General features: G+C 34.4%; 1 protein-coding gene and 1 long non-coding RNA gene across 2 annotated transcripts; both read left to right on the top strand.

The window, feature by feature from the left end:
* The first annotated feature begins 3,863 nt into the window (after positions 1 to 3,863).
* Positions 3,864 to 5,538, top strand: LOC110721032 (histone H2A). The gene is made up of 2 exons (XM_021900155.1): positions 3,864 to 4,176; positions 5,052 to 5,538. Exons 1-2 carry the CDS (start codon positions 3,967 to 3,969, stop codon positions 5,289 to 5,291), a joined length of 450 nt encoding a protein of 149 aa, XP_021755847.1. The 5' UTR covers positions 3,864 to 3,966; the 3' UTR covers positions 5,292 to 5,538.
* A 2,743-nt stretch (positions 5,539 to 8,281) lies between these two features.
* On the top strand, positions 8,282 to 9,789 carry LOC110720777. Its single transcript, XR_002511358.1, has 3 exons — positions 8,282 to 8,794; positions 8,959 to 9,042; positions 9,218 to 9,789. It is a non-coding gene; the product is annotated as an uncharacterized LOC110720777 (long non-coding RNA).
* Positions 9,790 to 11,586: the final 1,797 nt, after the last annotated feature.

Raw genomic sequence — 11,586 nt, forward strand, 5'->3', positions numbered from 1 at the left:
AAATCCAACATATATTCCTAACCTCCTTTAAGGACCCATCTTAGAGCATTGGGGTGGAGCTAATGGAACATAAACTGCACATCCAAAAATTCTCAAGTGAGAGATATTTGGTTCTTGACTAAAAACCAATTGTGATGGGGAGAATTTACGATAACTTATTGGCTCGATGCGAATTAGTGATGTTGCATGTAATATAGCATGGCCCCAAGCAGAAATTGGGAGTTTAGATTTCATAAGTAACGGTCTAGCAATTAACTGGAGATGTTTAATTAATGATTCTGCCAAACCGTTTTGTGTATGAACATGTGCTACAGGATGTTCAACATTTATCCCAATGGACATGCAATAATCACCAGCATTGTCAAGACGAATAGTCTTGATAGAAGAATCTGGAAAATGTGCTCTTAATTTAATCAACTGAGCTAGTAATCTCGCAAACGCCAGGTTACGAGTTGATAATAAAGATACATGTGACCATCTAGTCGATGCATCGATCAATACCATAAAATATCTAAATGGTCCACATGGGGGGGGGGGGAGTATAGGCCCACATATATCCCCCTGTATACGTTCCAGAAAATTAATTAGTTCATAATTTATCTTAACTGGTGATGGACGAATTATCAACTTGCCTTCTGAGCAAGCAACACATGAAAAATTATTATGAAGGATCTGCCGACTCTTCAATGAATGACCGCAAGAATTCTCAATTATTTTTCACATCATTATTGAACCGGGGATGGCCTAACCGGTCATGCCAAACAACGAAGTCATCAATAAACTTTTGGTTCACAATAGTGTGTGTCTCAATTGCATTGATCTTTGTGTAGTACAAACTGATAGAAAATGTAGGCAATTTCTCTAAGATACATTTTGTGCCTTGGTTTATGTTAGTGATTTGAAGGAATTCATCGTTTCCTTCACTAATTGTCTCAATATGATAGCCATTATTACGAATATCTTTAAAGCTTAGCAAGTTTCTTTGAGACAATAGGGAGTATAATGCATCAGTTATTTCAATTTTTGTTCCCCAAGGCAATATTATGTTAGCTCTTCCAGAGCCTTCAATTATATTTGTACTACCCCATATAGTACTCACACTAACCTTTTTCAAAATCAATTGAGAGAAATAAATCTTATTTTTAAGTATAGTATGAGTAGTTGCACTATCAGCAAGACACAATTCTTCATCATTTATTGCCAATTGAACTTGAGGAGTATTCGTACTATATATTCAAAGAAATAAAATATGTCACAAAAACTAAACATGTTCAAAATAATAATAATAAAATATGTCAACAAAATAAAATAAAACATTTAAAATATTACAATATCTCATGAAACACATCAAATCATATTACAATCATAATATGCATAAAATATAAACATAATCAACATGAGTAAATACTAGAGTTCTCTAGCTAAAATCATACAACATAACTAATACATCATCAATTATTTATTTCAGGGGTAGTAAGAAAATCAACAACTTCAAGATGAGTTGCATCGCCAGAATCAAAGTCACCTTTGCCATCTTCAAGTACAAGATTTGTCTCAACCATCTTTCCTTTCTTTAGTGATTCTTGATAAAGCTCAACAAGGTGTTTTGGTGTTCGAATCGACACACACGAGACCAATGGTCTTTTACTCCACAACGATAACAAATATTAGGCTGATGTTTGTCTTTCTCAACTTTATCATTTTGGCCTTCCCACTTCCGGTGGGATGTGAGCTCTTAGAGTAACCTCCATGACCTCTACCATATCCATGTCCTCGACCATGGCCACGTCACTGACCGCGACCGCGACCTCGACCTCGACCACTACTACCAGAATGGTCTCTATTTTTTGTTTCTTTCCCATCATGAGAAATCACATTTGCTTCAGGGAATGGAGTAGAGTCAGTAGGACGGGATTCATGATTTTTCATCAACAACTCGTTATTTTGTTCAGCCACAAGCAAACAAGATATCAATTCATAATATTTCTTAAAACCTTTCTCTCGATATCGAGTTTGAAGGACAATATTATTTCATGGAAAGTGGAGTATATTTTTTCTAACATCTCTGCATCAGTAATCTTCTCCCCACATAATTTCATTTGAGAAGTTATTCTGAACATGGCTAAGTTATATTCACTAACAGATTTAAAATCTTGCAATCTCAAGTTTAACCAATCATAACGAGCTTTAGGAAGTATAACAGTTTTTTGGTGATCATACCTTTCCTTTAGACTATTCCAAAGGATTTATGGGTCTTTAACAGTGAGATATTCATATTTTAGACCTTCATGGAGGTGATGACGAAGAAATATCATGGCCTTAGCTTTGTCTTGCAATGTTGCTTTATTACCCTCTTTGATTGTTTCACCAAACCCTTTAGCATTTAGGTGTATTTCAGCATCTAACACCCATGATAAATAATTCTTTCCGGTAATATCAAGGGCCACAAATTCAAGTTTGGCAAGGTCTGACATTATTCACTATACAAGATAATATTTAAATCAGAACTTATAATACTACAACTATACTTCCCACAATTATCAAATAAAATAAACATAACCACTAGTAATTCGTCATATGCATAACAATAAAAATAATGTCTAACACTAGTAAAGTCTATCATCAAGAAATTCCTACAGGATATATAACATGAATTTAAATGAAAGTACATTTAACATGAAAAACAACAAACTATAATGCTATAATATAAAGACAATGAAAACCAACTATTCATCAAAATCGTGGTAAACATCAATATGGTAATTATCAACAAAAGTCCATACAAATATAAACATGTATGCATGATAAAATTAATCATATATATCCATGGAAATGAATAGTGGTAAAACATGGTTGCGACATGCCGACATATAGTTTATGAGAATTCATGCAATTGTGATAAGTAACAAAAACGTAAATATAATCCTTTACATTTATCATAATTAAACTAATTTATCATTGTATAAACAAACTAATCCTCCAAAATTAATTCGTAAAAGAATATATATTTATACCGAGTACTTTAATAAAAAATAAAAAACTACAAAGTGAATAAACTTACATAATAATTGCAATGATTTTAATTCTCTTTGATACCTTTTCTTTTTGAATGCAGTTCTCTTATGAGTTACTCCCTCCGTTTTTTTTAATGCATCACTTTGATTTTTGTACTATTCACATAATATAGTTGACTTAATTTTTTCACTTTTATAAAATAAATAAATGTTATTATATAATATATCATTAGATTAGTCATAATGTCTAGTTTCATAAAATAATTTTGTTACAATTTTACTAATAGACAATTAAAGATATTAATGGTCAAAGTTGGGACTCGGCAAATGTGTCGGTCAAACTGATGCAAATAAAAAAAAACAGAGGGAGTATCTTCGATTTCCAATGATGATGATATATCTTAGCAATGGTGCTGATAACGTATTATAAAAGTACAGAGAGGAGATGAAAAGAGAGAAGGGATAGAGAATGTAAAATATAATAAAACTGTATTATAATTAATCATCCAATGAAGTAATATATATACAAAAATAACTAGCAAGTGATAATGAATAAACACCATTTTACAACAATTATTTGTTTTTTTATTTAAAAAAATGGGATTCACGAATCACAAAAATGGTCGTAGACTTGTGAGTTATAGGGACCAGCACAAAAAGCACAGAAAAACATATTCTCTACCCAAAAAAAAAAAAAAGGTTCGGCTAAGCTCGCATCTCATTGGTCCAAATAAAAACACACGGATCACCACCAAAACTGTCATAAACCCATTTAAATCCGTCGATTTCAACCAAATCTAACGGTTAAAAATCTCTGAAAAAAGTAAAGCCCACTATAAAAACAACAATCTCACAATTAAACACCCCATCACATTCGAAAATCTTACACATTTCATTTCAATCATCTTGTTCATCCCAAAGAAATTAGGAGAGAGAAAGTAAGAGAGAGAAAATGGATACAGGAGGAAAAGCGAAGAAGGGAGCAGGAGGAAGGAAAGGAGGTGGGCCGAAGAAGAAGCCAGTTACAAGGTCAGTTAGAGCTGGGTTACAATTTCCAGTTGGTAGAATTGGAAGGTATTTGAAGAAAGGAAGGTATGCTCAACGTGTTGGTACTGGTGCTCCTGTTTACTTGGCTGCTGTTCTTGAGTACCTTGCTGCTGAGGTATCATACAATTCTCTCTCTTTTGACCGTTTCATTTCATTTGACCTTTTGTTTTTGGGATTTTGGAGGTTTGCTGTGATGGGGTTGTGCTGATTTGGAGGTTGTGATTTGGGGGTTTTTTGGTTGTTGATTTTGTGTATCTGGGTTTGTTTGATTTTGATGGGGTTGGATTTTGGTGATGAGATTTGGAATGGGAAATGTTGGGGTTTGGGTTGAATTGTAATGTATAATTTGGGGGTTTAGTTTGTTGGTTTTACATTTTATTTTATTGCTTGATTATTAATCCAATTTGATTTTGATGTTTTGATTTGACTTTTCTTGAAATTTAATGTGAAATGAGGTTGAGGTTGATTCTGGAGGTTGTGATTTGGGGGTTTTGGTTTGTTAATTTCGTATTTTGCTGGCTGAATTTGATAATTGGTTTGTTGATTTGGGCGCGATGATATCTGGAATGCTTAAACTTAGGTTTTGTTTTGGTTAAATCTTGTGAATTTGGGATTTTGTTTGTTGATATTCCATACTTCGTATGAGTCTAGCCTGATTTTGGAATCAATTTGTTTTTTTATGGTTGTTTCTTTCATTTTTGAGATTTGATTGCATGTGTTAGGGTTTCGTGATTTTAGATCTATAGCAAAATTTTCTCTGATTAGCCTGCATTTCAGTTCTATTAATCTCATGTTAGGCAAATTTTGCTACAATATGAGCTATATTCATGTCAATTACAGCAATTCAGGCAATATCCCCAATTCAATTATTTCATAAATAGAAATTTTGTTCAATATTAGAAAATATAGAATGGCAAATTGAATTTGTTATTCGGCAAATTGAATAGTTAAACTCGAAGGCTAAATATATTTTGTTTTCAAATTGTAAAGGTGTTGGAATTGGCTGGAAATGCTGCAAGAGACAACAAGAAGAACAGAATCATCCCAAGGCATGTTCTACTCGCTGTGAGGAACGACGATGAGCTCGGAAAGCTTCTTGCCGGAGTCACCATTGCACACGGAGGAGTTCTTCCAAACATAAACCCAGTATTGTTGCCAAAGAAGACTGCAGAGAAGTCTCCAAAGGAGCCGAAATCTCCCAAGGCTACCAAATCCCCCAAGAAGGCTTAGATTTTTTAGTGGGTTTGGGCTTTCCCATCTCTAGTTTGTGTTTTCTGGAATCTCTGTATGTAATGTCAGTAGATGTTTTTAATTAGGTTTTTTTTTTTTTTAATTTTTTTTTTTTTAATTTGAAAAAATGGGATGATGGGAGGGTTGTAGTTGAGGGTTTCATCTGTGAATGGAATCAGGATAATTTGATTAGATTCACTGTTCTTTGTAATGTTGTTGGTATCAATGAAATATTCTAAATTTCTTATCCTGCTGCTTCTAATTTGCAAGTTTGTGCAATCCAAATCTTACAAATCTGGGTGTCTTAAGTTGAATGTGTTGGTAATGTTTGTTCTGAATTCAACTCAAACTAATCTGAGAGAATTGTGTGTTTGAAACTCTGATACCCTTGCTTAGTGCAGCTTGAATTGCTGAACGTAGCATGTTCCTTTGATGGTTTTCTAGCAGTTTGCCTGTCTATATGGTAGTCTATAATATTGGAGCCAAATTCAAGTAGCATTTCTTTGCTGATCATAGTTTCAAAATATGTTTCTTGCATTTCTTTGCTTAACATAGTTTTAAATTAGTTTCTTCTTTTGCTAGGCAGGAATGTTACTGGGGTAGAGTACAAGTGAAAATTGCATTAACTCTTGAAGGGCAGTTGCAGGAGTATGAATTCATAGAGAACTCTTGGCATATCTTGTGTCATTATGGGTAAGGTTTGTATAAATTTTGAGTATACTCTACTTGCACCATGTAAGTGAGATGTAACCATTCGTAGGCTTTTAGTACGTAGTAAACAAATTACATACTGTATTCTTTGTATATAGCTTACCTCTATGTCTCTTTTAGGTGCTGCTTTTTGTTAATGTCAGGACTTAGGGCAATGAAATACAGGGTAAAGTAGCTATATTTTGATTGGTAAGGCATTGCTCCGTTAAAAGATACAAGGAACGTGGTGTATCTGAACTTTTGAAGTCGGCATCAAGTCTTTAGACTTTGAAGTTGTTTGGTAATTTGAGCGAGTACTTAAAAGTTGAGTTGAAATGTTTGGGTTTGTGACTTTGTATTAGATAGTTCTATGATGGGTGATCTATTTTCATTTGCATGAGTTTGAAACTTTTTACCCTCTTATTTCCTGGCCAGGGATTGTGCTCAGAAGCAATTATTATTATGCCATTATGAAGGATTGGAGGTCCTGGTCGGAGGATAGCGAATGATCAGCTTGCAGATTTGATCATTGATTGTGGAGAAGATGCTGATACAGTAAGTCTTATTATCATCTGCTTCAGTGCTTCACTGACCTTGTAAAAAACCTCTTGGGTTGTTCAACATCTCTTGTGGACCTCTTATTATTATTATGTTTTGGGATGAATGTTGTCTGTGCCAATGTTGATTCTGCTCGGCGTTTTGTCCAATGTAGCATTTTGAGATGAATTCAGATAATTTGCACCTAAGATCATGCTTTTGCTCTAAAGTGATGAATGCTGTATGAATTGCCTGCTAACTGTCGATATCTAAAAACTCAAACTTATATTCCTGCTACGTGTGGCTGGGGTTAGAACTTTGGATGCTGCAAGATGTCTCTGCTTTGGGATGAATGTTGCAGACATACTTATACCTTGATTTTTTTATTTTATTTTTTATTTTTCATGACATATGGATACCTAGATAGCAGTGCTCATAATTTGATGGTGAATTGGTGATGAACAGATAACCCTTTCACTAGGTCCCCTTAATGGGCCTATTTGCTTCAACGAATGAATGAGTCGGTTTGATTTAGGAAGTTCCATTCTTTTTGTTTGATTTCGTCTTCCATATCAAGAAGACAAGAACTGCCTTCAGCCTTCTTTTCCTGTCAGTCCTTTTCAAGTCATCCCACTTTCTCAAAATCTATTTGCTTTTATAAAAATGGCTAACATGGATTAGATTTGTTGATGAGCTTTCTGATTTCTTAAGACTCTACTCTTGTATGTGTCTTGTATGTGTCCCATTGAACACTGCATTTTTTTTAAGATTGATAATGTTACTCTTGCTTGTTACAACATTGGAAGTGAGTAAGCTGAATCCTTATTGCTTGTTCAAGGGATGCCCTGATAGTCTGATTGCTCCAATCAGGCTGGTTTCATCCATTTGTCTCTAGTCAATTCCTTTCTGATTGCTCTGCAACTGCGAGTTATAGCCCTTATAGATATGCAGAATTTTCTAAAGCCTTAATATCAAGATTATCAACAAGATCTAAAGTATGTTTAGCCAAGGATAAGTGAGTTCAGATAAATTTACACAAGGAGTTTTCAGCTTAACTGTATGAAGCTTTATCGGCAAATGCCTATATCTCTATTTACAAAGGGAATTAGGGATAATATGATGCTATATAGCACATTAGCACTATAGCAGTATAGCTAGAGAGATTTTCAATGACCCCTTCTCGGGCTACTCGGGGTTTCTCTACAATACTGTAACTTATCAGCTCATCAGTTGCATAGAGATTTTACATGGCAATACTCAAGGGAACTGTAGACTGCGATCTCTTGAAGAAGTATTGGTACATCTTAAGGGAACTGTAGACTTTATAGTACAGGTATTAAAAAGGAAGCAAGAAAACACTGATTTAAAAGGCAAAAGTTCAGGTATGATGAAAACTTTTTCACGTGAGAGTTATATATCCTTTGGGTGTTTTTCACATTATCGTATGCATTTAACTGTAGTTTTTAATGCTTAAGATTATTTAAAAAACTACGGAGTACAAATTTTTTTATGACAGTCTACTCTAGCGGATGACCAAGTTAGTTTCCATACTCTGGGCCTGCATCCCTGCATTTTTCATAATCTTTCTTAGGAGTTGACTTCCTCTATTCTGAAATTTTCAGCCTACAATTGATCTTTTGTTGAATATAATAAAAGTTCGAACCCAAACTAATTTCTCAAATTGCAATATTTTGCTCTGAATTTTTTTTTGAATTGGGTTTCTGATTTAAAATTAAATTCAATTAATTGTTTTTATCAAAATTTATGAACCTTCAGACAATCAGACACGAAAATTAGATGATTGGCCACATCTCAAATTGTTACTGAAGCGACAGTAGCAGTCCAGTCTAACCATTCTCAAAATTTGGCCGCCTAACATAAATATATTTTAAACCGTATTTTTAAGAACTTATGTATTTTGTAAATTAAAGAAAAAAAAAAAAACCTTCCGTATTTATGTAAATATTTCCTAATCCTATTGGGCTTATTAGGACTAGTATCATCGTAAGTTCATAACCCTTGTTGAGTGCAGCTTGAATTGGTGAAGACATCATGTCCCTCTGATAGTTTTCTATCATTTTGCCTGTCTAAGTGATAGTCAATATAATACAGAAGCCATTTTCGCACAGCATTTCTTTGATTTTTCAAATTTGTTTCATATGTCACTGGTAGAGTACAAGTGAAAAGTTGATTTACTCTGAGGACTCTTGAAGGGCATCTGCAGGAGTATGAATATGAAGAGGACTCTTGGCATTTCTTGTTTCATTATGGATAAGGTTTGTATAAATTTTGAGTATACTTGACTTGCATCCACGTTTACCAAGTAAGCGAGATGTAACCATTCGTAGGCTTTTAGTTAACACATTACTACGTACATACTGTATTGTTTGTATATAGCTTACCTCTATGGCTCTTAGGTGCTGCTTTTCTTTAATGTCAGGACTTAGGGCAATATTTTGATTGTAAAAGGCATTGCTCCATCAAAAGATACTAGGAAGGTGGTGTATCTGAAATTCTGATGTCGGTAAGTTTTAAGAGCATAAAGTCTTTAGACTGTGAAGTAGTTTGAAAATTTGAGTGAGTACTTAAAAGTTGAGTTGAAATGGTTGGGTGTGTAACATTAGATAATTCTGTGTTGGGTGATCTATTTTCATTTGCACGACTTTGGAACTTTTTTACACATCTTGTTTCCTGGCCAGGTATTGTGCTCAGAGGCAATTATGATTATGCCATTATGAAGGATTGGAGGTCCTGGCTGGAGGATAGTGAATGATCAGCTTGCAGATTTGATTATTGATTGAGAAGAAGGTGCTGATACAGTACGTCTTATTATCATCTGCTTCACTGACCTTAACAAAAACCTCTTGGGTTGTTCAACATCTCTTGTGGACCTGTGGTTATGTTTTGGGATGAATGTTTTCTGTGCCAATGTTGATTCTGCTTGGTGTTTTGTCCAATGTAGCATTTTGGGCAGAAGAATAGCTTGCACCAAAGATCATGCTTTTGTTCTAAAGTGATGAATGCTATATGAATTGCCTGCTAAATGTCGATATCTAAAAATTCAAAACTTATGTTCCTGCTGTGTATGGTTGGGGTTAGAATTTTGGATGCTTCAAGATGTCTCTGCTTTGGGATGAATGTTGCAGACATACTTATACCTTGATTTTTTTTTTCTTTTTTATTTTATTTTTCATGATATATGGATACTCTTTCACTAAGTCTCCTCAATGTGCCTTCTTGCTTCAATGAATGATTGGGTCGGTTTGATTTAGGAAGTTCTATTCTTTTTGTTTGATTTCGTCTTCCATATCAAGAAGACAAGAACAGCCTTCTTTTCCTGTCAGTCCTTTTCAAGTCATCCCACTTTCTCAAAACCAATATGCTTTCATAAAAAATGGCAAACATGGATTAGATTTGTTGATGAGCTTTCTGATTTCGTGACTGTACTATTGTATCCCATAGAACACTGCATTTTTTCTTAGATTGGTGAGGTTACTCTTGCTTGTTACAACATTGGAAGTGAGTAAGCTGAATCCTTATCTAAACATGGATTAGATAAGATAGTCTGATTGCTCCAATCAGGCTGGTTTCATCCATTTGTCTCTGGTCAATTCCTTTCTGATTGCTCCGCAACTGGAGTTATAGCCCTTATAGGTATGCAGAATTTTCTAAAACCTTTTGAGTTATGCAAACTTACGCATAGTTCAGATAATTTCAGATTAAGGCTATGTTCATTTATCATTAATATCAAGATCATCAACCAGATCAAAAGTATGTTCAGCCAAGGATAATTGAGTTTAGATAAATTTACAAGAGGAGTTTTCTGCTTAACTGTATGAACTATGAAGGGCAAATGCCTATATCTCTGTACAAAGGGAATTGGGAATTAGCGATTATATGACGGTATATAGCACATTAACACTATAGCAGTATAACTAGAGAGATTTTCAATGACCCCTTCTCCTGCTACTCGGGGTTTCTCTATAACACTCTAAACTTATTAGCTCATCAGTTGTATAGAGATTTTACATAGGCAATACTCAAGGGAACTGTAGACTGCAATCTCTTGAAGAAGTATTGGACTATCGGTACATCTTAAAGGAACTGTAGACTTTATTGTACAGGTATTAAAAAGGAAGCAAGACAACACTGATTTAAAAGGACGTTTTAGGAAACTAAGCTTCGTTATGAAAGTAATTACAAAAATGGTTGCGTGGCAAAAGTATTTACAAAAATAAGCTTCTGGGGTAAACCGCTGCCTCGGGCAGCGTTTTACTTTCTATTTTTTTTTAAAAAAAAATTATGCTACAAAAACGCTGCCCCAGGCAGCGTTTTTATAGTTTGACTTTTTTTTTCCTCGTTTATTTTTTTTTAAAATTAATTAAAAAAAAAGGCAACAGCATAAAACGCTGCCCCAGGCAGCGTCTTATGCTTAAACATAAGACGCTGCCCCAGGCAGCGTCTTATCTTGTTAATGAAACACAAATATGATTTAACAAGTATTATCTGTTACAGCAAATGTTATTGTTTTATCTGTTACAGCAAACCAAATAACAACTCAAAAGTAATGTTCTACCTCATTTTAATGTTTAGTTCAACATTCCCCGGGTTTGAACTAACGCTACTATGAACCTCGTTCATGAAATCACTGAAGGTCATGTTCGGTTCAAGTGTCAGTGGTTCCATATTTCCACCATTATACTCGACACGAGGTCCGTCAAACAAAAATTCACCTCCCCACCGGCAGAACAAAACTACATTCTGTGCGGCCATATTCTACACAACAACCAAAACACATTACACTAAAACACACTAATCCATCTCTAAATCACATCCAACTAACCACTTTGGAACAACTAAGCATCACTAGGTCACCATTAACAAGCAATAATTCTAGAAATTCAAATACTTAACATCTTCAATATTTCAACACTAACAATTCTACATTATCCAAATTAATATTTAACAATCACAATTCATCAACTCAACCCTAAACCCCTAAATTCAACAAAAACCCCCAAAATTCAACAAAAACCCCCAAAATTCAACAATTCAAGAAATTCAACAA

The sequence above is a fragment of the Chenopodium quinoa genome, unplaced genomic scaffold (genome assembly GCF_001683475.1).
Source record: "Chenopodium quinoa cultivar QQ74 unplaced genomic scaffold, ASM168347v1, whole genome shotgun sequence".
Lineage (NCBI taxonomy): Eukaryota > Viridiplantae > Streptophyta > Magnoliopsida > Caryophyllales > Amaranthaceae > Chenopodium > Chenopodium quinoa.

Excerpts from the sequence above, each read along its gene's own strand:
- LOC110721032 (XM_021900155.1), top strand. The coding sequence starts at position 3,967 with ATGGATACAGGAGGAAAAGCGAAGAAGGGAGCAGGAGGAAGGAAAGGA. Across the intron at positions 4,177-5,051 it reads TTGAGTACCTTGCTGCTGAG|GTGTTGGAATTGGCTGGAAA; the intron begins GTATCATACAAT and ends CAAATTGTAAAG.